This window comes from Aspergillus vadensis (genome assembly GCF_003184925.1).
Source record: "Aspergillus vadensis CBS 113365 unplaced genomic scaffold BO88scaffold_42, whole genome shotgun sequence".
Lineage (NCBI taxonomy): Eukaryota > Fungi > Ascomycota > Eurotiomycetes > Eurotiales > Aspergillaceae > Aspergillus > Aspergillus vadensis.
This window is the reverse complement of record NW_020292080.1, coordinates 67,969-94,287: the sequence shown is the minus strand read 5'-3', so window position 1 is coordinate 94,287 and position 26,319 is coordinate 67,969. Positions and strand designations below refer to the sequence as shown.

Below are 26,319 nucleotides of genomic sequence, written 5' to 3'. Positions count from 1 at the left end.
CGGTAATATACATGAGTTGTTCCGTCTAGATCTATATTAAATGTCTTGAAAGCCTTAAAGCAGAGGGATGAAATTGTCAGCGTCTCTTGCTGACCCTAATGGCATAGACAAAGCAGTATACGGCGGGGATGTTTGATTCGGAGTTCCCGACTGTTGCGGGCTTTCTCTTCCTTTGATGGGTTGCCCTGACGGTCGGGCGCACAGGAACCGGCTCGGCTTCGGTTACCCTTGGAAGAACAACCACAACCACAACGACGACAAGCAGCCTGCCAGCTTGCAGGATGACCGCAGGTCCCAGATAAATACACTCCGCCAGCCAATCTGACCTGATCGGGACATCTTACCGTATTGAACGGGTATGAAATAACAGCCAGATTCTGCCCACCAAAATAGAAGTACGGATCTTTGACAGCCTCGATTTCTCAAAACCCTTATCGGCTGTTCCGTCTTGCAGCCAATCCCTCCTAGTGCCAACCTTGCGCTGACACGAGATGGCTTCAACTTGCTTTCACAGCTCGCGTCTTTATCTGTCGGGGAAAGAACACCCACAGCCAGTCGTATCGGAGCAGCTCATTGGACCGATATTGTGATATATCCAGCACACCATGACAGATCACTGCTTCAGAGACATACATCCCGGCCATGCCCGATTGCTGTCACTCTACGTGGGAAATGTCTCGGATTACACTTTGAGGTCCCTTTTTTATTGCCCTTCCTGCGAGAGGCTCAGCCCATACTGATGATCATCTCGTATTGCTGCTTCAGTGTGCGGTCTAGACAATCGACCTGGTCCCGATCTGTTGGGCCTCAGCTAAAGGCTGCTGAGTGATTCAGTACAGAAGAGTATACCGTGTGTCGTTATAGGATCCCGTCAAAGAAAACCCTTCTCAAAGATGTTTTATATACATACTATATATAGCAGGCAAATGTCCCGGTAGAAACTTGGACACTACTTCCTAGCTACTAGTATTCTCTGCAGTAGTAATTCAGATCGTATCAACATGCGCTTCGCAATCACCGCCGCCTCGCTGAGCCTCATTTCTTCGGCTTTGGCCATCACCATCACCGAGCCCACATCAGGCACTGAATGGGATTTCTCCACTCCCAAAACCATCAAATTCACCAGCGATGCCAACGATCCGTCAGTGATCAGCATCATCTTGCGCACCCAGGACGGATCTTTCCAAACCAAGCTGGCGGACAACGTAAAGACTTCCACTGGGGAATACACTACCCAGCCCAACCCTAGCATTTCCAACGGGTACGTACCCTAGACCGTGTGAACTCACCGATAGTTGGAAGTGGGAACATTATTAACTGTTTGTCTTCCATGCTAGGTCTGACTATGAAATCGAGATCATCGACTCGTCGGGCGAGCTCGCTGTGAGCCCGACTTTCACTGTCGAAAAGGGTGCATCGACCGATGGTACTACTTCCTCGTCATCGTCTTCCACTTCCACTACATCTTCTTCCTCTTCCTCTTCTTCTTCCTCCACCTCCTCCTCCTCTTCAACATCCAGTGAGACCGAATCCACCACAGTCACCCCTACGACTGCGGTGTCTTCGACATCTATCTCGTCGAGCAGTCCTCTGTCTTCATCTTCAGGCAAGATGTCATTTCGTTTTTGTCGCACGGCGACCTCACTGACCCAAGTGTGAGTTCTCTACAGGATCGACTACGTCTACCTCTGCATCTTCATCCTCTTCTACGGGTACTACGCTCGCCACGTCCGCGTCTGCTACCTCGAGCTCGAACAGCACTTCCACCACGACTACCGCTCAGCTATCCACCGGCGCGGCTTCATCTACATTCAACGCTCCTCAGGGACTTGTGGCTCTGATTGGGGCTGCTTTGGCGCTTCTCTACGCCTGACCATCAACTTCATTTCGGAATCATGCACACGCTTGTTTTTAGTCTACGAGTGATGAGAATTGAAAATAGAAATACCTTGTTTTGTCGGGCTTCCCTCGTTCCTTGTAGTCGTTTTTTGTAGTCCTTGGGCACAGTAACTAGTATCGGACTAGATCTCTCCACGATTACTTGGGCTAAAGGGCACACTAGAAAATGAGAGATTAAACCCCTATTGAATTATGAGCCGCAGGCGTATGTCGATCCAGCGGGGCTCAAATTGACAACAACAGATCTTCTCCACCGTTCCCTGCCGATCGAACCTTTTTTTTTCTCTCTTCTTTCGCTGGTATCCGCCTACTGTCGGTGGTATGCCTCTGTAGCACTTACCCAGATGTCAATATCGTGGTCGTTGAAAGGTTCCATGATGAAACCCTGTTTTTATCTTGCCCGGAGATATATGCTTGGGACTTTTTGTTGACTTTTCCGCTTAATCGAAGTATGACTGATTCCAAACGCAATCTTACTTTCGGGTACTGTTCTTTGTGACGTACTAACAACCCTTTTGCTGGACACGTCACAGATGGATCAGCGCACTAAGCAGCAGGAGATGCAGGGATGCTAACGGGAGATCTTTGTCCAGTCGGGTCTTAGGGCCTGGCCACGCTTTCACCACCGCGGCCATCAGTTGCGACTACCGGTGAGGGATTACGGGACGGTACCTTACCGTATATATTACTTGGGAAAATCCTCAACCTTCATGAGACATCAAAGGCATACAAAGCTAACCAGGGATATATTTTGTTTACCAAGACTTTTCGTATTCTATCACACTGATGATGACTACTAGGATTTTGTGCTCCACTTTAAGCATCCGAGCTTAGAAACACTCAAGAGCATATCCAATACCGTGGAATGATACATCCGTACGACTCCGTCTTACAATTTAGTCCTTCTTATCTTTCAAGTCAATTTCTATGGATCCATCCAATCACTGCGTGAACAGTTCACAGTATGTTAACTTAGGTAAGCTACCCAACAGGAAGGAAAATTTGCGATGGCGGAATGTGACATCTCATCCCCAATAACATGGCAATCTTCACACCGCCGGAAGTCGCGTATGCATCTCGGGCTGCACGAGATAAGGCTGTGTCTCCCCTTGCGTTACAGCTTCCGCGGCAGTTGGTTTCTTGTTTACCTGCTGTGTAACCAGCTTTTCGAACCTCGGAAAGTGATGCAACTTTCGACAACCGACTCCTATTTATAGTCATCCTTCTTATTTGCACCTCGTTAGTGCAGACTCTTTCCCGTCCGGGATATACCAACACGCAACACCCAGTGGATTACTAATTACATGTGTGTACCCGCAAGGTCATACATATTGTATCGTCGATATGGTAGTCTCGATAATTGTAGTGTAATCGGCATGGCCAGCGTATCCCAAAAGTCGTCTAAGAGATGAAAGGTGCCACCGGTGTGGCAAATCGCACTGCGGGTTTAGGCCATTCCAAATGGTATAATATGCTTTGAGTAAGGGGGATCACACCAGCCACACAACACGCCCTTCCCGGGTTTGATCCTCAAGAGGCACCGCGGGGCTGTTAAGAATTGCTTGACAGATTCCCGGCTGCCCTGGATACTCGCCTAAATCGAAGGAGTCTCGGGGGAAGCTGACGTTCTGACCATCTGTGCTGATGGTGAAGGTCAGCTCTGGAGCAACTGCATCCTGTAGAGGGCACGGAGCCCCTCACACGCCAGCCGATTCCATCTGCGTAATGAACGGCGACTTTGTCTGTAAGGTCCTCCGCTGACTCTGTATCAGGACTCTGAAGAAACGCCGTTCCTCCTTTGAGAGCATATAGGCAAACGGTGCGGGCAGGCCACCCGTTGATGTCGAGACTCACGAAGTCCAAAACGTAAATTTCGGAGAAAATGCTCGCATTGTGATTGAGGTCGGGCCAGAAAATATCACACAATGACCTTGAACCCATCGCTTCGCCCAAGGTCAGCTCAGTCCGGTACTCTGAGCCTAGGATGGAGTAGCAAGGAAAAAGCCAATCTCGGCTAGCTGTCCGGCTAGCTATCCACTATAATACCATGACCAGAATGTAGGAACCCCGTCAATCGCAGACCATGGCGCAACCTTCATTCCCATAATGTTGTCCTTAGGTGTAATTCGGAACACCTCTGGGAAATGGATAATGCAAATGATATATTGTCCCGAGGAGGTGAACTATGCTAGACGGGCGGTCTCACAATTTACCGTCCAACTGACAACTTCTGACCTGCGCAAGGACACCGCCGTGGAACCAGTGCTGTAATCTACCACGAGTTTCACATCGAGCTGCCGGAAGAAGGTTCGAAATTTTGCCATTTGAAAGAGGGTATTACTGCCGCAGCCCAGGCAGTTCCTCACCGGTAGGACTGGGTCTGTCGATCCTGTCTTGTACATCACCATGCTAATCGGAAGATTGATCATCAGCATGGATTGGGTCCAAGATGAGGTAGGCTACCGACAAATTCTGTGGATGACCGACATGGATCATGCCATACCACTGTACACAACCATCAATCTTGATACTGAATGAGAGTCAGTGTAGGGACTGAGCTGAGGATTAATATGGATATTTCAGTCGCAGTGGCACCATCACTTGTCCTCGATCATTTGAAGAAAATCGCCGTCCGACATGGCCTTCCAGCTGAACCTCTGATGGCGGTGCAATAGATGGACGAGATTTGCTAGAGAGAAATGCCAGCTAAGAACCAGCAGGTCATAGAAGACAACATTCCATTGTGGCCAACACTAGACGCGCAAAGAAACCAACGCTTCGAGTAGGTTTTTGTTGTGCTACCACGTTTAGCTTTATTGGCCGCATTTTCCCTTTCCCTTCCAGAATCTAGCCAGGCTTGCATGCAGACAGTCCTCATGGCATGTTGTACCCCGGTAATGTTTATGCAGATTACATTATTGCATTCGTCTGAGCCGCATCCTTCCAACATTGTCGATAAACCAGGCCTTCTCCCGTCTGAACCCTACTTTGTCCTTTGTAGCTCTTTTTACCTTGTTCAGTTGAAATGCCAGCAAGACTTGGGGAACTACAATGATTGTTATCTTGTGGCCATTGACAAACATCGGCAATATCCGAGCTAATAGCGGACAAGCTTCTAAGATCTTCTCTTTCAAACTGCTACAGTATCGTGGACCCGGCCATAAACTTTCTCGCCTTCTCTGGCACATTCCACCATCAGTACTTACATGGTGTCTTATATTCGGTGTAAAATGGAATGTTCATTTCTCCAACCTGGCGGAGGTCGCTACCATGTCTAGTGAAAACTTGGGCAGAACCCTTCTTTCGAAGTTAGAACATATAATGGACAGTATTCCTTGCAGTGATGGGAGCATAGTGACGAACTCGCTGATTCTAGCAGCGCAGAATCCCTTCAGATGTTAACTCTCCCAAATTTACCGTCCTGTAACATCAATATCATACATCTATTAGCCATCTTGCTCAAGTGTCTAGCAACCATGGATAAGCTACCAGAAGAGATCAAGCATTTCATTGCAACTTTGGTAAGTACGTTGTTTAACTAAACTTTTGATACACGGCACTGATGCAGCCCGCAGTTATGTGATAGAACCCGAAGAAGCCTGATGGCATTGTCTCAAGTCAGTAGGGTATGGAACACTATCGCAGGATCAGTCTTATATCGCCACCTTTTGATACCTTAAGATATCGAGCGAGAAATCCTGTTCTTACTTGCTTCGTCTACCACATACCCAAAGAGTCTTTGCACATGTGAAACAACTAAGTCTGATGACGGTTTTGGGACTTTTAAAACCCCCGCTCAAATACTACCTAGATCCTCGTGATGCCCTGGAACAAGGGGGTGTCGGGAAGGGTTTTATTGATCGATGTCCTTCCTATGAAGAGGATATAACCCCAATTCTCAACCTGATTACACAGCTGCCTAATCTCAGTGAGGTCAATATATTGGTGAGGAGGGTGGGACGGTTGAGCTTGCTGAGACAATCTCACGGCATCATCCAATATGCTGAGTCTCCCTCTTTATCTCATCACTTTCCACGCAAGGCTTGGGATGGCTCACCGTTACTGCATGCCGTGTGTCATTATCCCTTGAAGAACACTGAATATGGTGAGACACAGTCTGCGGATAAGTTACTGCAGAGCATTGTGCACCGAGCACCACATGTACGGAGGGTCTCAGTTCAGTCCTGTTCTTGTGGTCCCCTGCCTATGGAGGAAAGTCAGAATGTATCTCAAGTAGTCGCCCAAATAGAATCCTTATGCTGGCCGCTAGATAGAGTGATGACCGCGGAGGGCTTCCAGCACTTGAAAGGAATGACGGATCTGGAATATCTGATATCGTGGACAGCTGGCTGCATCAAGGATACGATGTTGCTACAGACTCTGGCGAGTATGCAACCCTTCAAGGAGCTTACTCACCTGACCCTTGCCCTTATCGAGCCGTATGAGAACGAGTACGCATTTTGGTCCAGTGCAGAGGCGATGTTGGAATCCTTGCCCCCATTGAAATTTCTTTGCCTGCTATGCAGATATACGCCCGCATTACTCACCCGTGGTGCGGTGCTTCGCAAGCATGGACCGACACTCCTCGAATTGGAATTACATCGGGCATCACCTTCGAGGCAAGAGATAGACCTGTATGAGCTTGCCTTAGGCAAAGTAATTGATCCAATTTTCTCAGACAATGATGTTTTGGAGCTAAGCCGCCAGCTTCCATTGCTCAAGAAGCTGCAAATCTGTGTTCAGCGCCGCCGTGGCCTCGAGGGGGCCGTGTACACAGCTTTGGGGCAATTCAAATGTCTGGAGGAGCTAGAACTAGTTCTCAACTGCCTTCCGGAGATGAATATTTTTGACCACCCGGTCCCGTCGCGTGAGTTGACAGATTTCGAAATGGTTCGAATCTGGCATAGTTCTGTGCGAGGTTGTGGGTGGCCCAGATGGTACCTGCGTGATTTGTTGATCAACTGTGCCATCGATGAAGCGTTGGCCAAAGCAATCTTCTCGTATGTCTGGAAAGGTCGAAACGGAAATTGGCTACAGCGCCTGACAATTTACCCTTTGTATAGCCAGTTGGGAGAGTATTCCAGCTACTTCTATCATGGATACTGTAGAAATGTTAAGGAGGAAGGCTTTCTAGACCAATTGGCCCCGACGTGGGTAGTTGAGCCAGATCTTCTGACAGGGCTACGAGCCCAGAAGTGTGTTAAGCCAAGGAGTGACTTAAGCGACCCAGTAGAGGAAGAAGATGAAACATTGACCCTGGTACAGGAAGAGGGTGGCATATTCGCCATGGAAGAGGAAGAGGACGTTCAAACCGTCTTTCAGTCCCTCTGGCCCACAGCGGATATCAATGCTTGGCCACTTCATTGGCACAGTTGGCCCCTTGGTTCTTCGGAAATGGATAGTTAGTACAATCAGTTACGCGAGAACAAAATCCAATGTAATACACTGTTTATTTCTGTATGGCGATAGTACACACTAGCTAAGGAGGCGCTTCGAGTGACTGTTGACTGCCAGGATGGCCACTTCCGGAGTAGCCTAGTAATAACCACAACTTTCTTCTCTCCCACTTGCTCAACACTCCAAAGGATTAACTCCCCTCATGGTAATCTACCACGTCCGCTTAAGCCCCCTCCCAGTTCAGAGCCACAACTCGGGTGTCGTTGTACACCTTGTGCAAGAACTGGTTAGGGTTCTGCTTACCATCCTCAATGAAATCACCGGACCAAACCATCCAGTAAGCCCAGTTGACGTTCTCACGAGCCTGCATATCGGGGTCCGGAATGGGGCCAACTTCTGCCATAGCCAAAACTCTCTCGTTCTTGGTCAACGTCTGGAGCTTCTTGTACTGGTCAGCCGCGACTCCGTGGTCACCAACGGCGGGATAGTGGTCGATGGTGGCGATGTCGCATTTGTCGTTTCCGGGATACCAGGCCGGATCAGCCGTGTTGCAAACCCAGACCAAGTTGTGGAGGTTGTGGTAGCGAGTGATGCGGTCGTAGAGGATATCCCACAGTTTCTTGAAGGGAGCAGGACCCTGGGCACCCCACCAGAACCAGCCACCCTCGGGCTCGTGGAGCGGACGGAAGAGAATGGGCACGTTGGCCTGATCCAGGCGCTTGATCTGAGCAGCAATGGCGTCAATATCACGCAGCAGAAGCTTGTAGTTGGTGCCGTTGCCATGGTCGTTGACGGCTTCAGACACGTTGAAGCAGGTGGCCTCGGTGTAGAATCCCTTGTACCACGGCTCTTTTTCGGTATCGAGCAGACAGGTGGGAGCGTACCAATGCCAAACCAGGGCATTGATTCCATTGCGACCAGCGTGCTGGATTACATCCTCGACCGCGTGAGACTTGCCGCCGTGGGCAACAGCCGAAGGCGAGTAGTAGGTGAAGTCGCTGCCGAGGATGGCAGGGGCCACACCAATGTTCTTCTCGACCCAGTTCCAGCTGTCGACATCCTGCTGTCCGGATATGTAGTGCGATCCATACTGAAGCTGGATGTACTTCAGGAGCGCTCTGGCGCCGGGGGTGGCAGACTTGTCAATGTTGCCATAGGAAAGAGTCTGGTTGGAGGCGCCCAGCGCAGCAGAGCTGAAAAGAAGCGAAAGGAGTGACAATTTGGTGAACATTTTCAAAATGTGTCGAAAAGTGAATGAATGAAAAACGAGCGAATGACTTAGTGAAGAAGTTGGTTTTACTGTCAGCTGTGACTGGGGCACGGCGTGTTCTTTATAGAATCAGACCGCGACGATCATTGTCTATTCAATGTAATGAATTTTTCATACAAGAGAGGAGAAATCATGCCCTGCTCATGACGATCCATGGATAACGCAACTTCTCCGTACCAGTTTTCTCTAAACGGCCTCACCACCTCTTGCCCGTGGAGGACTTCCCCAAGCACGGCGGACGGCACACAAATTGATGTCTCAGAACTAGAGTTCTGCTGACGCGTTTCACCCTGTCTTGACAGTTCATTTTGTCCAGTGTAGACATGCAGTATTGGTAGCTTTGGACGTGGTTTGCCTGGAAATGGAACATGCGTTGCTTCCATGCTTAATGTGGACTGTGCCCTACGGCATAGGGTCCAGGGACTGTTCGGCTTCCCGTCCGTCTCCACAAGCACGGCATCATCGCACTCAGATCTCTTTCCCGGGCGGGTTTGGCATCAGGCCCTGAGTTGCGGGGATTCCCCGAATATTCGCCGACTACATCATGGAAAGAATTAACGATTACGTTTCGTCCCACTCTCTCTTGATTTTTTCCAGATATGGGCTAGGGAACGCATTCGCTTAGGGTATGAAATTTCTAGATAGTCAGATCATATTCAAATACTACCTGGTTTGGCAAGGCAAGCGGCCCGTTCCCAAAGGAGATAGCTGAACGACTGCCTGCTTCGCCATGTTTCATGATGAGACAGCCTTCTCGGCAGTTGCAAATTCCCTACCAAGTTCAATGAGATAGTAGTAGTTCGCATTCTGAGTACGCGTCGTGGATGTAAATGAGCCATGAGTCTAACCTATTTGGACGCGGAGTTTATGCTGCTACCAAGCTAGGAAAGTGGGCTTGCCCCTGCGGCAACCTGGCCCTGAATCAGACCAGAGAAGATCCATCTAACGATTCACCGTTCACTGAATAGACGAACCCGGCGTAGAATTTCGGCATGTGTGCACGTTTAAGCATTGACCGCATATCCTTAACGTCAGGACTGCATGACCATATAGAAGTGTGAAGCCGTATGTATGGCCCAGCATCATACAAGGACCCTCTTCCTTACACTCAAAGTTTTCACTCCACTATCGTACGATGCAGGCGGGGTGTTGACCATGACTCGAGATCTACGTGGGTTTTGTAATCTGCCGAGTACAGAAGCATATACTAACGACTTCAGCTACCACTATTTCCATCATGTCGAACTGATACAATAAGCTATATGAAATGCCATGCTTTACTCATCAGCACACATACATAGTAGTGCTTTCTTCATCCAGACGAAGATGCACGAAGTCGGCTGTGGCACTCGCCAGCTACCCTTATCACGCAGATCAAGCCAATCGGATATGCCCATCTGCATGGCCGACTCTGCTCCGTCGCACAACCGTCTGACATCCGACCCAACAACAGCTCTTGAATCGAAGTCAATGTCCAATCAAGGTTGCCGGAATAATCAACAACCCTGGACTTCCCGATTGGGATGATGACAGATACCCCTCGGGCCGCCCGTAATGGCGCTAAACCCTGTTTGGGTATATTCGGCCCGCCAACGGGAATGTCCAGAAGAGGGAAAAACAAAGCCCGGCCAGGCTGACATGTCGTAACTCAATATCTCACTATCTGTACACATCCTCTTGCTCTATCTCTCCCCTGGAAGGGCCTGACCTAAGCATAGTACTCCGTAGCTAGCTAGTTACCTCTCACGTCACCTGCTGCAGGATTGTTTTCCTGGTGCTTACTCTTCGGAGAATGGGTGTCTAGTCGTTCAACATGCCACCCCAACGCGCGCCCCAGTCCCCCTTCCCGCGCCATCGCAGTAAGCGGATTGCCTGCAGGCAATGTCGCCAGTCAAAGGTCAGTTATGATACTAGCTCGCCTCGGTTCTTCTTCGTAGCTGACGATATGGCCTAGCTTCGATGTGAGGTATCCACAGGCGGTGCTATCCCCTGCTCCCGATGTCGCCGGCTGGGCTACGAATGCCGGCTTGATGTGGCGTATCAACGTGTCAACGGGCGAGAGTATACCTCCCTGGGCCGCAGAGGCACTACTTCGTTGCTTACAATACACACATTCTGATGCCTTATAGGAGACTAGAGGAACTGGAGAAGGAGGTTCAGCATCTGCGCTCATCCGTCTCCACTCATCCTCCCGCTGCCGCGCCACAGTCCCTCCAAGGCATTCTCCTCACCCCCAGCGAATCGTACCATGCCGATACCTCCTCCATCATCGTTCAGGAATCCTCAGGGTCACGAGTGGATCTGGTGGCTTCCCAAATTCCACCTTTGCCAGTAGAACCTACCACTCCCGTTCATTCCTTGCCGTCCCAGCAACCCAGTCAACCCTCGCCTTTACTTTCCGACACGACGTCCCCAACCTCGTCTAGGTCGCTGGAGTTTGTCCACCTCCATGGGTTTCAAGTCAATGCTCTGTTCAACATGTAAGATCGGTCAGCCTGCTACCTATTCTTAAGCTAATGCCGGTAGCTTCTTCACGCATTATCACCCCTACGTACCCTTATTGGATCCAACCATCTCCCCGAACCAATATTATGCTCGATCTACAGTACTATTCTGGTCCATCATCCTGCTGGCCACTCGTCGATATACAGAAGAGCCGGGCTTGTTTGTCAGTCTCACGGCCCCGGTCAAAAAGCTCATATGGGATACCATCGCCAATCCCCCGCACACCTGGCATGTCGTCCAGGCTATCATCCTAGTCTGTCTGTGGCCATTTCCCACTTCATCTCTTTCCTCCGATATTACTTCCATTCTCCTATCCACCGCGCAGACTATCTCCCTCCGCATCGGGCTACATCGACCAGAAGCCATCCAAGATTTTTCCCGAACCAAAAGACGTTTAATGCCGGATGAGATGGCCGAAGTGTCTCGAACATGGGCGACCTGCTATATTACCGCTCAAACGTAGGTGACACTCTGCTGTATTTATGTTTTGTCATGGCAATCTGACTCAACTATCCTCATAGAATCGTAACCATAGACGGACAAGTATGGGTCTCGTCAGACTGGATGATCGATCGGCTTTGTGACCGGGACAGCACCATGATCCCCACGTCCCTCAAACATCAACTCCTCATATCACGTTTTTCGGCCCGTGTAGGTCAATTCATGTCTAGTCACTCACAGGGCCCAACGGATCTTCCTCGTCCGGGGGAGTTCATCTCCCTTCTGGCCCTATTGGAGCGAGAATACACCGAACTGGCGTCCACGTTAACCAGCTACGTATCAGGTCTGTCACACACCAACTCCTCCCATCCCATCATTAGTAACCTTGCCCGCAGAGGAGAACAAAGTCCTCCTTAATGGCATCGGTCTCCAACTCTACGTCTTCTACCTACTCGAAGAATCCGACTCCGACACGCGTAAACGCGGGCTCATCCGCGCATACAGCATGTCAATCTCCACCATAACAATTATCAACCAACTCGAAGCTCTCACCGACGCCATGGCCTACGGGCCCGTGTCCTATTTCCGTATCATCTCTCTCGCAGCCATGTTCATACTCAAATTGAGCTATTCGAACCTCGGCCCGTACCTAGACCTAGAGACCGGTAAACGCTCATTCAACTCTGCCATTGCCCTAACCCGCCGAATATCTATAGAGGACAATGACCTCCCTGGACGCATGTCAAAGATTCTCACCCAGCTGTGGAGTGCTCAAAATATCCATCGCGGGCAGCGGGACAAGCCGCCAGGCTTGAGGCTGAAAACACGATTGGCTGCCAGTCTAGTCCATGATTCCATGTGGATGTGGCGGGAGCAGTTTGGTGGACAGCCTCGCAGTGGGACAAATACACCTCTGGCGAGTCGGGGATATTTTGCTGACAATAGGGCTATGGAGCAGCGCGGGGGACTAAGCGCCCGGGGGACAGGCTCGGCTGGTCAGGAGGCTGCTACCAATTTTCCGGCGGGAATGGAGGATGCTTGTTCAGATGGATTGACACTGGAGGATGTTGTCGATGCAGAGTTGCTTGCGTTGTTGCCTTTTAGCTTGGATGGGGAAATCTTTACTGCCCCTGGAGGGTGTTGACACAGCTACGTGGTAAACCACTGCTTTCGGTTACTTGCTCTTCCCTATTGCCACACGGTTGTCATGCATAACGAATATCCTAAGAGTAAAGCTACTTCTTATTTACAGAAGACCATCTCCACGATAGCAAGCTATTACCACTGCAATCCTGCATGCGGGCCAGCACTCTCCCCACTTCCACGCAGCGCAAGTGACTTCGCACTCCCCAGATTCTTTGGTCTGGTCATCTGCTCAAAAAGCCGGTTTCCAAATTTTTGGAACGCCGACGCGATACCGCCATGCTGAAAGAGCTCCCGCTCCATCTGACTCAACTGAAACCCGAACTGCTTCCCATCCACGTCGATGACCTTGGTCTTGAAGTCGATGGAAATCTCGTTGCCATCTTGAGCAACGTCGTAAAATGCTTCGTCGGTCAGAGTGATGCCCAAGAGACCCAGACTGGGCATGTTACGCTGGAAGATGAAGGAGTATGACTTGGCGATGACACACTGGACGCCGCAGCCTATATTGAATTGTATTAGCAAGACATTGTCTATGGGAGTGTGGGATAGGCGTACCCAGGAGCGCCATAACTGCCTGTTCGCGGGACGATCCACATCCAAATGCTTTGCCTGCCACGACAATATTGAACCCGTCTTTGACGCGCTGGCGAAATTCGGGGTGGGTGTGCTCAAGGCAGTGCTGGCCTGCGATCTTATTGTCTGACATGCCGATAAGGAATTGGGCAGGAGCCAGCTGGTACTTATTAGCTGCTGTGACGGGGTTTAGAAAGAAGGGGAAAGCATACGGCATCAGTATCGATGAAATCACCCAGGCGCTGCACTTTGCCTGTCATCACGTCGGATGAAGAGCTGTCTGCTGTCTCTGAAGTATCCACCTCTGACGACTTTACATCTGTCGGGCCGGCGTTCTTCGTTTCTGCGGTCGCGGAGCCACTAGGTTCCATATAGGAAATATGTTCTTGTGTAGAGTCTGTTGCAGATACAGTAATACCACGGAGGGTATGCCATCTTTCCAGATCGATGGTTTCGAGAAATTCATGCGGGTCTTTCAGCTTCATCTCAAACGACGAAGCAGCAACTGTGGCAGCGGATGCAAGATTGCCGATGGACCCTTGTATTGCAGTTAGGCCTATGTCGCCATCTTCGCCCATGTGTTATCAACGTACCTTTGCCCATACGGTTCTCAAAGTTGCGGTTCTGCGACGAGATCCAGACTTCTCCCGGCCCAGCCTGGTCGGCCGACATGCCGACGCAGTAACTGCATCCCGGAATGCCGATCTCAAATCCAGCATCCTCGTAGATCCGTGCAAGACCTAGCTCACGAAGTCTGTGTAGGATAGGTACCGAGCCCGGAACAACTTTTCTCTTCCCCTGAGAAACTGGCTTCATACCACGCTGGAGCCCTTGTTCCAGCACAAGAGCCCCGAGAATCAGATCCTCTTCGGCAGTGGTGCAAGCACCAATAAAGCACCCATCCAAATGCATTCCTTCCTGCTCGGTGACAGAAACGACATCGTCGGGGTTTGGATACTTGGCCAGGAAAGACCGCACCTCGCCAAGGTCTATCTCATGGGTTTCGGCATACTCGGCATCATCGTCGGGTTTGAAGTAGACGCTGGTGTTTTTGTGTCGGGGCAGGCGTCGCTTCTGGATAAATTCGTTCGTAATTTCATCGGGCACGAAAACACCGGTAATTCCGCCAAATTCCTAAGACCGTTAGCACTTCTTCGGGCCTTTGTACGAGATGATAGACGGACTGTGGTCATGTTGCTAATGGCAAACCGAGCATCGCAAGAAAGATGCTTAACTCCTGGCCCGGTGAACTCGACGATCCGATCCGCGGCCACAGTGTTCCGCTTCAGCTGTTGCAGAATGTACAGAATAGTGTCCTTCCCACCAATCCCGGGTTTAGGAGCACCGACTAGACGAATGTTGACCGATTCAGGGACCTTGAACCACGTCTCTCCCGTCACTAACGGAAGAGTCACGTCGGCTGCTCCCAACCCAATGGCCAGACAGCCTAATGCTCCAGACGAACAGGTATGGGAATCGGAACCCACGACCACCATGCCCGGCTGAGCTCGTTCGCGGTAGAACTCGGTATGAAGAATCGTATACTACAGCCCGTAAGCACAAGTGGTGCAGTAGTCTTGCAACTCTGAAATAGACCTACGTTCATGCCCTGATAGTCGGTCATCTTGAAGACGCGCTTAGCCCTTTCGCTGGCGTCAATCAATGCCTTAACTTTGGGGTTTTCATTCACCCGGGGGTCCACGACATGATCACCCGCTAGCCAGAACCGATCATTCCGGTAGATTCCAGGCTTCCCGAGACGCTCATATGTTCGTTCCATGCCCTATCAGTCTTTCGGTAAGCATTTGGATATGTAGCTCTGTGCTGAATGAGAACACGTACCTGCCATGAGGCCTCAGAAGCAATGACCCAGTCGACATCAACCCGGATCAACTCTCCAGGTGCTACGGATCCCCTCCGGTCAATATCGTGCAGCGCAAAGATCTTCTCACTCAGCGTCATGCCACGTCGGCCGGGGGGTCTGACCGCGAGTGGAACAGGTGGTGCCCTGGCGCGATCGGCCGAATTCAAAGCTTCGAGCCATGCTGTGACCAAAAACGTAATTTCGGCTTCTTGCTCGGGTGTTAGACTGTCTGCTGCGGATAACCCGAGTCCTCCTATTTCCGTGGGTTGTTGGCTTATCGCGAGGACATCAGTGAGGGCATTGGCCTCCCGAGGGTAGTCCTGCGCCCGAAGTGCGTCGACTACTCGCACCAGCTGCTTGAGTAAATTCCCTGTGGGTGGCAATGCGTACGCTTCATCACGTTACGTTAGTGAAACACTCGCTATGTATTTCTTTGATGTCCCCGACGTACTGTCTGTCTCCGAGAGAATGACATTCCGGGTTTGCTGCAGTACTTGCAGTGGGGAAGGGGACCTGGGTTCGCTGGCGTCACCCATGATGATATTGTATTGCTAGAGAGGCTTAATGAACGAGTATCTCTGAGCGGGGTTACTCGAGAAAGCTGTAAGGACCGCATCTTAATATATGAAATGGGGATGCATCCTTCGCATCGTTGCTTTCCCGGGCTCGGCCCGCTTGCGGCCCGGAGGATTCACAAGTATGATATAACATCATCACATGGCACCACCACGCACTACTGCTGCTGCTGCTGCTGCAACCCCTCAATTGCGCTTGATTACGTCCCCATCGATTTTCTGCACATATTACAATGGCAATTGCTCCTGCGGTTACCAAGCTTCGCCAGCTCTTGGCGGACGAGAGCAAGATCATTGTTTGTCCGGGGGTCTACGATGGCTTTACTGCCCGAATCGCCCTCCAGGAGGGATTCGATGCATTGTACATGGTAGGTACTACACCGAGAACTGCTGGTCGGGGTTCTATCTGTCTACTGACACTGGTTGTCAGACAGGTGCAGGCACGACGGCTTCGCGACTGGGACAGCCGGACCTGGGAGTCGTCACATTGAACGAAATGCGGGGGAATGCAGAGATGATCGCCAATCTAGACCCGACAGTTCCGCTGATTGCTGACGCTGACACGGGCTTCGGAGGTACTGTTCCGCCACCAATGGCAGGATTCAGTGGCTGACCAGGCATACTAGGATCTCTCATGGTCCACCGCACCGTCACCGAATACATCCGCGCCGGGGTGGCCGCTCTGCACTTGGAAGACCAGCCGACGAGTAAACGCTGTGGTCATTTGCGTAACAAGCAACTCGTTCCCGAGGACGAATATCTGGACCGCATCCAAGCCGCCGTGAATGCTCGCGCCCGGTCCCACGGTGATATTGTTCTGATTGCCCGGACGGATGCCCTCCAATCACTGGGTTATGATGCCGCCATTTCCCGACTCAAGGGAGCCATCGCCCTCGGGGCAGACGTAGCCTTCCTGGAAGGCATCACGTCCACGGATCAAGCTCGACAGGTTTGTGAAGAGCTCAAACCCACCCCCGTTCTCTTCAACAATGTTCCCGGGGGTGTGTCGCCAGATCTCTCGGTTCAACAGGCGCAGGAGCTCGGGTTTCGGCTGATCATCTTCCCTGGATTGGCATTGGGGGCAGTCTACTCGGCGGTTCGCGGAGCGGTACAGCAATTGAAGCAAACCGGCACGCAGGCGGTGCGAGCGGGGGGTAGTCCGCGGGATTTATTCAACGTGTTGGGATTGCAAGAGGCAGTGGCGCTGGATCTGGCATCGGGCGGGAGGTTATATGACAAGGGGGTTTGAAGGGTGAGTAATCGGAATGCTGTCTGTACATCAAAGTCAACCGATGGATGAGCAATAGCCCTGAGGAGATGACAGGCACAACTCGTAAGAGCCCCAGGCACCCAGCATGGCCGGGCGGTGAGAATAATGTCGTCTTCTGGATTGGGCAGGCGGAGAGTCAAACTCCTTCTTCGGGGAGTCTAAGTCACGTGCTTTTGTCCTCTGAGTACTACTCTCTTTTCTAGTATTAGATCCTTAATATTGAGGCAGATCCTAAATTGATCAATAGAAGTACCGACTCCCTCATTTCTTGATATGACAATATGTTTATCTCTTCTAGTTAGTACTAGTACTGGTAACTGAGATTCAATGTACCTCGAATACCATGTGGAGTGGCTAGTACTGTATCTCAAAATATATACATCATGCATATATATCTTCAAGCCTCGTTAAGAGTTCGCTCTCAGAGATGCTGAACACAATTCCTTTCAATCCACACTTTAAATAGACGAATTTCATCGAATTTCCAAGAAATACCCAGAACAGCACAAATCCTAAGTATACTTAGTATATGCCAGCTTGTGTCAAGTGTTTATACCGCATTTGATTGGCTGCTCGTGCTCGGACCTTTCGCCCTCCGAGCATCCGGAATGCCGAGAAGGACAACCAACATGAGAGAGATTCATCTTTAGAGTTACATTCTCCATCCATCTCCTCGAAATATCCAAGAATCGAAACCATGGCTGAACACCCATCCTTCACTCTGGCTTGCCTGCGTAAGCTCATACCTCCTTAACTGCATCAACTTTTACCAGACATGGGCTAAATAATTGGCAACCCAACAGTGCCGGTGGGTGGCATCGCCGGCTACATGCGGACGCGTTCCGCTCCGTCCCTGATCGCCGGTGTCGGCCTGGGTCTCTCCTACGCTTACGCAGGTACGTAGCACCCACATGATGCAGGTATAAGAAGAAACACATACTGATATCGAATTGATAGGCTACCTGATCAAGGAGAACAAGGACTACGGCACGGAATTGGCCCTGGGAAACAGTGTGGTCCTCCTCGTCTCCGGTCTCATGCGGACGATCAAGACCCGCGCTAAGGCTCCTATTCCCATGGCTTTGGGTGCGACGGGTCTGTTGGCGTCTTTCTACTATCAGAAGAAGGTGCGCGAGTTCAGATTCGGCGTGTAAGATATCCGACTGGCCTCGATGGGCAGCTCGAATGAGTGCTAGTGATAGCATTAAAATGTACCATATCATGTGTCCTTTATTCATTGTAAATGTTTAAGCACATCGGTGAATTCTGTACAGTAATGAGGTATATGCCTAGAGTTCCAAGATTTCCGAGTCCTAATTTGCCAAATGATTTTCTGTTCGTTGACATATCAGGGCCGTTAGCCCGTTCGCAGAGATGCGTAATCTTTTATGGGTGTACGTCCTATCTTAATTGCGCTAAGGGAATACGATAGTCCAACGTTGGTTCGCTTAATTCAACTCAAGGCAAACTATAACATCATATACAATAAGAGACAAACATTTGCAACACTTGCTTTTCAGAAGTATCAACAGAGGGGTAGCCCCAGGCCAAAAGACCAACCCCTCCTTTCCGTCACTCATCTCACCATTGCCTTCGGAATACATTCATCGAAGCTTCAGCAATCCCAAGCCTCACACCTCCAATGTCTTAGACGTACTTGACAACAACCTCGCTATCGGAGACGGAAACGGAGGTCAGAACCTCGTTCTGCTCGATGTCGATGATAGTGGCATCCTCAGGACCAACGGACGAGCCATCCTTGGTAGCGGAGCAGCTGGTGAAGGTCACAGTGCCAAAGTCGGCAAAGGCAACCAGGGAGTCATCCTCCTCAAAGTCCTCGACGATCCACTCAGCGTTGTACTCACACAGATCGCCATCGACACCTCCAGTGAAGCTGTGGGTGACCGTGGTACCGGTGCTCACGTTCTCAATCGTGGCGGTACCAGTGGTGTCGCTGCTGGCATCGACGGTGACCTTGATGGTATCACCGGCCGAGATGGAGATGTCACTGAAGTCGTAGGCGTAGTCGGGGTACCACTCGTACCAGGCATCGAAGCTCACCTCACTGCCCTGGACACAGAAGTCCACACCGGTCTGGAGGATAGCGGTGTCACAGGTGTCACCGTCAATGCCCACCCAGGCGGAGGCACAGTACTCCTCGCGGCTCGAGCCACCAGAGGGCACCGAGGGGGTGGGCACGACGAACTCGGCGGTCACGGCAGTGTAGCCAGTGCCAATCAGGACGGCACCGGCCCAGTTGGAGCTGTACTCCACGTTCTTGGTGCCGTTGAGGGTAAGGACCTCATTGGTGCCAGGCTTGAAGGGAGGGTTGCTCTGGCGGTTCGTGGAGCGCTTGGCCCGAGCAGCCTGGCGCTTGGCCGTCAGAGGAGCGGCCATAGCAGAGGTGGCCAGCAGGCCGGCGGTCAAGAGAGCAGTGGTCTTCATCTTGATAGAAAGATGTTTGTGAGATAATGATTTGAAGAGAGACTGGGAGATGCTTGGAGTCTGAGTGGGAGCTGTTTGGATGCTGCTGGATGAGAACTGTCTGGTAGGGAGTTGGCCCTGATTTTATACCCCTTCAGTGTCCCCTCTTCCCCCCTCTTGAAGCTTAATTTTCTCTTTATCCGCCAATTCCGATTCCTGCTCTGCCAGTGCAATATCGAGCAGATAACACTACCCGGATACGGAATTGACGCATTCGCCTATCGACCAAGGCGATGGTGATAGGACCGACGGTGGCTGATGGTGCCAAGGCGCCAAAGCGATGGTGTCTTCTGTCTGCAGCATTGAGGAAAGGCTCATTTCGCTTAGTTCGGGGCTGGCGATGCGGAGAATCTTGGGAAAAAGCTTCAAAGTCACAAGCATTCTTGGTAACGGAAGGATCACGGAATGTCTCTTCAAGCGCCAGGCATAGATCTGCGTTTCCCGGATGTAAACGAACAACATCTGTTTAACATCTTGATAGCGACAGCAAAGGGACGATCATGCTGGTATCGAAGCGGTAGAGAATATCCAACTTGAGGGTATCGGCTCTCGAGCTCTCTTGTTCCACTGTAGACCTGCAGAAGACCAGCTAACCGCGTGACATTGGGCCCACTTTGCCTCAAGCGGAATGTCCATCAGACTACTATCCCCAACGATGACGACGTGTGGGCATGGCGTGATGATAACAAGGGGAACAGTCCATTGGTTCCTTGGAGATCGTCCCGTGTGTGGCAGATAAACTTCATTTAGGATGAAGAATGGGGGTCATTGAATGGCTCGTGCCTTACCGAGCCTGTAAACTCCGGAGAAATCAATTTAATTTACCTTCATATCATGCATCTTCTCCTCGGCAATAGCAAGCAATGCAGAATCAGCATCGCGAAGAGAGGGTTATCGCCCGCTGTAGACACTTGGGGCTGTATGTCCAAGGCTGGATATTCGGAGGCAACAGAACTCTGCTCATATGCCAAGAATGCCACCAAGTCTACCTTCAAGCCTGCCAATGTGAAAAAGTATTAGAAGACTGAAGATCAGCCCCTGAAGAGGCATAACTACCGGCATGAGGGGTCAGGCGTGGCCAAAAGGCAACGGGCCGGAGTCCGTCGGGATATCCACATCATCCCCGGCGCCAACTGCTTTAGCCCCGCTTTGTAGGATGCATGTCGCTGCTTCGTCATGCTGCATCTCTTATCATCGCTACCGTTGTCCGGATTTTGACATTTCCACTGCAGAAGCCATATGGTTCCAGGACCGGGAGTTCGGGGATCAATGACAACGGCGAAGCGGATATCTGTCCAAATGGGGAACAGATGTCCGCACGCGTTGGAACCAGTTCCGTTGGACGAAATCAGAAGGTCATGTACCATCAATTTTCCCGATTTGATCATGCTATTCTGGCTACAGAGCCTTGGCGAGTCTGAAATGACGATGAACCTTGGTTATTGAGGGTGACTAGACGCGCGCGACTGGGAGCGCCGTCTGCAATACTTGGTAACTTCGCGTCCGAAGTTTGCTTCGCTAGATATGCACCCATAGACTGGAAACAGATGAACATGTTGTGACTAGGCTATAGTAGTTCAATTGATTGGACACATGAACGAGCACCAAATCTTCTTAGCACCAGAAAGGGCCATTCGATCTGGCTCATACTGGCGGAGGGATGGACGACCAAGAGGATATACCAATTCAAACTGCCCAGAGCACGCGGGAAGATCGCTGAGTTATGTGGAGTTGCCGCAGATCAGGTTCGATTCGACTGTATATTTCATACTGTTTTGGAGATCCTAACATGAGCGGCATTAGCAGGATAGGCACCAGATCGACCCACAAGGTCCTTGATGAACAATGCCAGGTATAGAATGAAGTCACCGGTACCGAAGATCGACCCGATGTCGATCGTTGCTAGAAGAGGCTGGCAGCTCGCCGGTCTGGCGATCACTGTTCACATCTAAGTACAAGCAGTCCATGACAGCGGGACGCAGAGGTCTGTTTGTTGAAGTTTTGACTATCGACACATATGCAGTCAATAAGAACGGTCTCGGAAGGTAATCGAAAATTGTGCGGTTGGTGGGCGTTTGATAAATGAGATCATATGGTTCAAGACAATAACATGTAGAGACTTGTTATGAATCATGTGAAGTTTTCGGCAAAGCCTCATTTAGTTTTTGCTGTGGACGTGTTGACTGTCTTTCGATGAATGTCACTGCCCGCTTTGCATGCCCGGAGACCGATCATGCTGAAGCCATCCTTAATGGCGAACACCCCACCAAACCTCTTGCCTAAGACCTATTCACAGTCTCATGACTTATAGGGGTGAAGACACTCAAGCCTGAAAGCTGAATACCAACATCGAACGGATAGAGCACAAGACACAGAAAGGCGAGACACGCCATCTCCTAAGAGAAACTTCAGGAGAGAGATGAGGTAACGCAAAATCTACTCCTATCTCTCGAGATCTAACTGACGCTGCCCTTCAATTCTCTCGGAAGTGTGAAGCGCATTGATAGGGAGTAGTACCCACGGTCTCGCCTTCTCAGGGGTAGGACATGGAAACTTCCCAACGCACTTCCTTTTCGATCAGGTGGAACGACAGCGGACGGATCACAGGCCTTCTCGTATTCAGGTGGACCAGATTGCAATTTTCAAACAGCCGGCTTATAACGTGCCATAATGGCCCGCATAGATTTCGCGTGGCTCGAGGCCGCGTCTTCTGTGCCAAGAGAAGCTTATACGCCTCATGCTGAAGACCTCGCACATGCTAATACTTGTAGGGCATAAAGAACCCAAAAGGATGGTATTATGTCCCCAAATCTGCTGTCTCATATGAGAGGCGAAGGCTAAGTGACTGCTCACCATCCACAACTTCGAAGAAATCTACTTTGAGGGTGGTGCAATGCCAGTCTGCTAAGCGGACCTTCTGTATACGCCCTATGCCCTCACTCCCTTTCCCCATCGCCTCCATGTGTTTTGCATCTCTGCAGAACCGAAGGTTTCACCTGCACCCCACCATGTTGGTCCTAGGTCATCGATAGTATGAATATACGACCCACACTGACTCTTTGGTCTGGTCCACGAAGAACCTCATCTCTGAAGCAAGGGATGCGACTGGCGCATATGAGCCGCTGACATAAACATCTTTCATAGTCATGAGTCTAAAATTGGAGGAGTTTTCAAGATAAGATCTTGGTTTCATCGATGATGAGAAGATTTTGCTCGGCGGAGCCCCAGCATCGAGAGCGCGGTTCCACCAGCAGGCCAGTCTCTGCTGCAGATATTGCTGCCACGCAGTCCTCCTCCCTTTGAATACCCACGCTACGAGCATCTTTTGTTCTTTGCTCGAGTCAGGACTAAACAAGGGAGTGGAAAGAACCAGAGCACTGCAAAATTTTCTGGTCAATCACTGCCGTTTTCTATCGGCGGGCAAGGGTGGGTCGGCAAATTGGTCGGCTGCCATCGAGAATCGAGATAATCAGCCGCTTGACACTGACAGTGACCAGAATGATGGGCCCTTGGCTGATCCACCCCTATATCTACTCTCTATCTCTCTACTGGCGATTAGCTTTTTCTAGCTTTTCGGCAAGTCGGGTCTCAGCGAAGCTTGCTTGACTGGTTCAACACCGACGCGCGTCAAGACCCTCGCCTGGGGCGCGCCAAGCCCTGCCCTACGTATTCCCGACGGGGCGCCTTACGCATATGCGGCTTACTTTCTTGAAGCTATTCCCATGTGCAGCAGGCAGATTTCAGGTTCTCAGTAGCTGTAGAGAGAACTGCGCGTTTGACTGCTACTGAGCAAAATCGCTTCATCGGCATCTGGTCCGTCTGAGGGGCCTTCCCTATAATCCGGAAGGAAACCCATGAACTGTCGCTGCGCAATACTTGTGGCCCATTAATGTCTTTAATTATAGAATCGTCTTCTCCTATACTCCACTCTAAGCGGTCTTTAGAGTATACCTGAGCCCAACGATTGTGTAATACATTCATCTGACAGACCATCTTGTGCCGGTGCCCCTATCATATCGTGCCCGGGATCGTGTGCCCGCCGCAACAACCTCGGCCCTTCGTTGTCGCTGGAGGACGCTAAACGTCTGTTCAAGGAGGATCCAGCATGATAGTTTCTGGGTGTGGCTGAAACCTTGGCCTCCTGGAATACAATCCGTTTCTATCATTGATGTGGACCATTCGAAATACGCTCCTCTATTCCCATGTCACCGGCTTTCCAGCCTTATAGAAGAAAGCCTCCGGACCTTTCCCGATTGATACTTTCCAGTGCCGATCCGTGGTTGAACGGAATTATTTTGAAGGCTCCCGTGATGTGAGTTGGGTTCCACGTTTGGAACAGTGAGAGGTATAAAAGGCATAGGTTACTGCTGAGATCTTGAGGTCTTCATTCTTCACATTGTACTTCAGTCTCTCTTTCTTTTCTTTCGAGTATTCAGCCTACCTTTGACAGTCATTTCTCTCTTCTTTCTCTCTTTATATTTCTTGAATTCAATTTATAAAAATTTTTCCCTTCTCTGCTTTACAGGATGAAGTTTTCGTCGTTCGCGGTAGCATTGGCGCTGGCAGCCACTACCTCTGCTGCTGCAGTCCCTCATTCCTCTGCTAATACTGACCAGAGTGAGACCACTTCATCTCATGATATCCCTGGATTCTTCAGTCGAAGCTGTACTCGCGAAAAGATGACTGTCCGCAAGGAATGGCGCCACTTGACTACGCACGAGCAGAACAGTTTCCTTGACTCGGTTCAATGCTTGATGAACAAGCCGGCCCAATCCGGATTGACGGCAACTACGAGTCGGTTTAGTGACCTTCAGGCCCTTCACCGGGGAATGACCAACACGGCGTATGCGGATATCATCCACCATGTGGTAGGTCAATCTCAATGGCTCATGATATGCCTATACTCTCACTAACAGCCTGGCCAGGGACAATTCCTCCCCTGGCACCGCTACTACATGCACATCTACGAGGCCCTGCTTCGTAATGAGTGTGGCTACAGCGGTCCCATGCCGTACGTGTTCCCATTTTACTCACCTTTGTCGCATTCAATTGGACACGGAAACTAATAGATAATGCTATAGCTGGTGGGATGAGCAAAAGGACGCTGACAGCGGCAACATGTGGCAATCGTCAATGTGGGGAGCGGATGCCTTTGGTGGCAATGGAACCGGATCGGACTACTGTGTACGCGATGGCCGGTTTTCCAACCTCACTCTGCACATTGGGCCGGGTGATGAAGACACGGACTACTGCTTGCGCCGCGCATGGGACACCAAGAACGCAATTGCCAACGCCAACAGCACAGCACTTGAGATGTGCAATGCTTATAACACCTATGCCCCTTGGTGGAATTGTATCTCCAACATCCCTCACAAGGGTGTACACACCTATATCGGTGGTGTGGTATGTGTCACTTCTTTGTACGAACCGAGCCATATGCAGAACACTGACTGACAAAATGCGCAGATGGCGGACATCAAGTCCTCCCCAGGCGACCCGATATTCTTCATGCACCACATGTACATTGACCGGGTTTGGTGGAAGTGGCAGCAGCAAGATCCCATCAACCGGTTGTACGACATCAGTGGCCCAACTCTGAACCACACAGCCAACGTAGAGCCTGCTGGAGGATGGCAGAACGCTACTCTTCACTACGAACTCTCCTCGTTCAACATCATGCCCAACGTCACTATTGCCGAGGTGATGAACACCCAGGGAGGTTACCTGTGCTACGGATATGACTAGGGTAAAATCTGCATTTGCTGAAGGTTTTTCTCCTGATCAGCTCCTTAGACTTTCGCTATAGACATTTCCATTTGATAGAACTTTCAATAGACAAGAGAAACTTCTAGGTACACTGTCATACCGCCCGTTTTATTTCCCGCACTGAAGACTTGAACTGTGCCGATTGGCACGCCGTTGTACTTGTTTAGACTTTGGGCATCAACACGGAAAGCTACCAATGAACTTCCCCAGTATCCCCGGATACAACCTCCGCACCACTTCGTATTCCAGACCTTGATTGTCGACGTGCGCATTGACTGCATAAGGCGCACGTATCGTGCTCTGAAAGCCACCTGCGTCAGATATCTGCTTTTTTCAAAGGACTTGGGAATTCCTTGTTGTTAGCCTGTTATGGAATTGCCACCGACAGAGCACGTGGATAATTGACGCAGCCTGATAAAGTGAGTAGTCATTAATTCACGGGTGTTCCAGTCATATACAACAGTCTATCAGTTCTGCAAAGAAATAGGAAACAAAGGAAACAAAGTTAAACAAGATGGAGTCATGACAGTAACTGCCAACCGCTTACCACGCGCGCATACTACTGCCCATCCTCGTCCCAACTCACCGGAAACCATCTTTAATTCTCCGGCGACAAGAAACTTCAGAGTTCGCGAATGGGACATCTTAGGCTGCAGTAACTGGGGAATTTATGAGCCATACACATGCACAGGACGACTTGATTGAGTCCATGTCCTGGCAGTAACAGTTCCCCGAGGTGGATGAGTAGCCACTGAGAGAGTGATATGCTTCGTCCATGCATCTTGCCATCTTTTCCGCCTTCCCAGCCCTGCAGAGGCCAATGCAGGCGATGCCTCGTGGGACTGTCATTTGTCATCCATTTTTGTCCTGCAGATTCAGGAAACTCTTCGTTTATCAGAGGCACTAAGTATGAAAATCTTCCCGTTAAGGCATATCCAATGCACCAATCAAACTTTGTTCCAAAACAGGCTGTGACAAAGTACGAACAATGGCTCCAAAAGAACGTTGCTGCAATTCTAACTTTACTGCTTTTTCAACTCTCTTGCATATATACTGACGTCGAACATAATCGATGGAGAAGATAAAATGACCGTAAAGTCCATCACATCATTTGCAATTGCATTCATTG

General features: G+C 50.4%; 9 protein-coding genes across 9 annotated transcripts; 6 read left to right on the top strand and 3 right to left on the bottom strand.

The window, feature by feature from the left end:
• Window positions 1–963: 963 nt before the first annotated feature.
• On the top strand, window positions 964–1,920 carry BO88DRAFT_399310 (GPI anchored serine-threonine rich family protein). The gene is made up of 3 exons (XM_025705359.1): window positions 964–1,261; window positions 1,338–1,426; window positions 1,671–1,920. Exons 1-3 carry the CDS (start codon window positions 1,002–1,004, stop codon window positions 1,871–1,873), a joined length of 552 nt encoding a protein of 183 aa, XP_025557176.1. The 5' UTR covers window positions 964–1,001; the 3' UTR covers window positions 1,874–1,920.
• Window positions 1,921–6,378: 4,458 nt separating this feature from the next.
• Window positions 6,379–7,305, top strand: BO88DRAFT_353487 (uncharacterized protein; the record flags this gene model as incomplete). The annotated part of the gene is made up of 1 exon (XM_025703640.1): window positions 6,379–7,305. One exon carries the CDS (start codon window positions 6,379–6,381, stop codon window positions 7,303–7,305), a length of 927 nt encoding a protein of 308 aa, XP_025557175.1.
• Window positions 7,306–7,519: 214 nt separating this feature from the next.
• Window positions 7,520–8,527, bottom strand: BO88DRAFT_353438 (mannan endo-1,4-beta-mannosidase A precursor; the record flags this gene model as incomplete). The annotated part of the gene is made up of 1 exon (XM_025703639.1): window positions 7,520–8,527. The coding sequence occupies one exon, from the start codon at window positions 8,525–8,527 to the stop codon at window positions 7,520–7,522; it is 1,008 nt and encodes a 335-aa protein (XP_025557174.1).
• A 1,780-nt stretch (window positions 8,528–10,307) lies between these two features.
• On the top strand, window positions 10,308–12,661 carry BO88DRAFT_399307 (Zn(II)2Cys6 transcription factor). Its single transcript, XM_025705358.1, has 6 exons — window positions 10,308–10,463; window positions 10,521–10,627; window positions 10,696–11,046; window positions 11,093–11,530; window positions 11,593–11,855; window positions 11,908–12,661. Exons 1-6 carry the CDS (start codon window positions 10,380–10,382, stop codon window positions 12,654–12,656), a joined length of 1,992 nt encoding a protein of 663 aa, XP_025557173.1. The 5' UTR covers window positions 10,308–10,379; the 3' UTR covers window positions 12,657–12,661.
• A 55-nt stretch (window positions 12,662–12,716) lies between these two features.
• acoC (aconitase family protein) lies at window positions 12,717–15,310 on the bottom strand. Its single transcript, XM_025705357.1, has 7 exons — window positions 15,074–15,310; window positions 14,832–15,014; window positions 14,416–14,775; window positions 13,825–14,365; window positions 13,444–13,769; window positions 13,214–13,391; window positions 12,717–13,158 (listed from the first exon to the last, which is right to left on the bottom strand). The coding sequence occupies exons 1-7, from the start codon at window positions 15,191–15,193 to the stop codon at window positions 12,791–12,793; spliced, it is 2,076 nt and encodes a 691-aa protein (XP_025557172.1). The 5' UTR covers window positions 15,194–15,310; the 3' UTR covers window positions 12,717–12,790.
• Window positions 15,311–15,860: 550 nt separating this feature from the next.
• Window positions 15,861–17,164, top strand: BO88DRAFT_409268 (isocitrate lyase/PEP mutase family protein). The gene is made up of 3 exons (XM_025707913.1): window positions 15,861–16,038; window positions 16,101–16,245; window positions 16,297–17,164. The coding sequence occupies exons 1-3, from the start codon at window positions 15,904–15,906 to the stop codon at window positions 16,917–16,919; spliced, it is 903 nt and encodes a 300-aa protein (XP_025557171.1). The 5' UTR covers window positions 15,861–15,903; the 3' UTR covers window positions 16,920–17,164.
• Window positions 17,165–17,598: 434 nt separating this feature from the next.
• On the top strand, window positions 17,599–18,282 carry BO88DRAFT_399296 (TMEM14 family protein). Its single transcript, XM_025705356.1, has 3 exons — window positions 17,599–17,674; window positions 17,744–17,836; window positions 17,898–18,282. The coding sequence occupies exons 1-3, from the start codon at window positions 17,638–17,640 to the stop codon at window positions 18,092–18,094; spliced, it is 327 nt and encodes a 108-aa protein (XP_025557170.1). The 5' UTR covers window positions 17,599–17,637; the 3' UTR covers window positions 18,095–18,282.
• A 305-nt stretch (window positions 18,283–18,587) lies between these two features.
• Window positions 18,588–19,385, bottom strand: BO88DRAFT_353429 (A4/G1 family peptidase; the record flags this gene model as incomplete). Its single annotated transcript, XM_025703638.1, has 1 exon — window positions 18,588–19,385. The coding sequence occupies one exon, from the start codon at window positions 19,383–19,385 to the stop codon at window positions 18,588–18,590; it is 798 nt and encodes a 265-aa protein (XP_025557169.1).
• A 4,565-nt stretch (window positions 19,386–23,950) lies between these two features.
• BO88DRAFT_477518 (tyrosinase family protein) lies at window positions 23,951–25,169 on the top strand (the record flags this gene model as incomplete). The annotated part of the gene is made up of 4 exons (XM_025711974.1): window positions 23,951–24,292; window positions 24,350–24,435; window positions 24,506–24,827; window positions 24,891–25,169. The coding sequence occupies 4 exons, from the start codon at window positions 23,951–23,953 to the stop codon at window positions 25,167–25,169; spliced, it is 1,029 nt and encodes a 342-aa protein (XP_025557168.1).
• Between the last annotated feature and the right edge of the window lie 1,150 nt (window positions 25,170–26,319).

Bases quoted from the DNA above. Each gene is read 5' to 3' on its own strand.
- BO88DRAFT_399310 (XM_025705359.1), top strand. From the start codon at position 1,002: ATGCGCTTCGCAATCACCGCCGCCTCGCTGAGCCTCATTTCTTCGGCT. The intron at 1,262-1,337 runs GTACGTACCCTA...CTTCCATGCTAG, and splicing joins AACCCTAGCATTTCCAACGG to GTCTGACTATGAAATCGAGA. The intron at 1,427-1,670 runs GTACTACTTCCT...AGTTCTCTACAG, and splicing joins AAAGGGTGCATCGACCGATG to GATCGACTACGTCTACCTCT.
- BO88DRAFT_399307 (XM_025705358.1), top strand. From the start codon at position 10,380: ATGCCACCCCAACGCGCGCCCCAGTCCCCCTTCCCGCGCCATCGCAGT. The intron at 10,464-10,520 runs GTCAGTTATGAT...GATATGGCCTAG, and splicing joins GGCAATGTCGCCAGTCAAAG to CTTCGATGTGAGGTATCCAC. The intron at 11,531-11,592 runs GTAGGTGACACT...CTATCCTCATAG, and splicing joins TGCTATATTACCGCTCAAAC to AATCGTAACCATAGACGGAC.
- acoC (XM_025705357.1), bottom strand. From the start codon at position 15,193: ATGACGCTGAGTGAGAAGATCTTTGCGCTGCACGATATTGACCGGAGG. The intron at 14,776-14,831 runs GTAGGTCTATTT...TACGGGCTGTAG, and splicing joins CCGACTATCAGGGCATGAAC to TATACGATTCTTCATACCGA. The intron at 13,392-13,443 runs GTATGCTTTCCC...AATAAGTACCAG, and splicing joins ATTTCATCGATACTGATGCC to CTGGCTCCTGCCCAATTCCT.
- BO88DRAFT_409268 (XM_025707913.1), top strand. From the start codon at position 15,904: ATGGCAATTGCTCCTGCGGTTACCAAGCTTCGCCAGCTCTTGGCGGAC. The intron at 16,039-16,100 runs GTAGGTACTACA...ACTGGTTGTCAG, and splicing joins GATTCGATGCATTGTACATG to ACAGGTGCAGGCACGACGGC. The intron at 16,246-16,296 runs GTACTGTTCCGC...CAGGCATACTAG, and splicing joins CGCTGACACGGGCTTCGGAG to GATCTCTCATGGTCCACCGC.
- BO88DRAFT_399296 (XM_025705356.1), top strand. From the start codon at position 17,638: ATGGCTGAACACCCATCCTTCACTCTGGCTTGCCTGC. The intron at 17,675-17,743 runs GTAAGCTCATAC...GCAACCCAACAG, and splicing joins CTTCACTCTGGCTTGCCTGC to TGCCGGTGGGTGGCATCGCC. The intron at 17,837-17,897 runs GTACGTAGCACC...TCGAATTGATAG, and splicing joins TCTCTCCTACGCTTACGCAG to GCTACCTGATCAAGGAGAAC.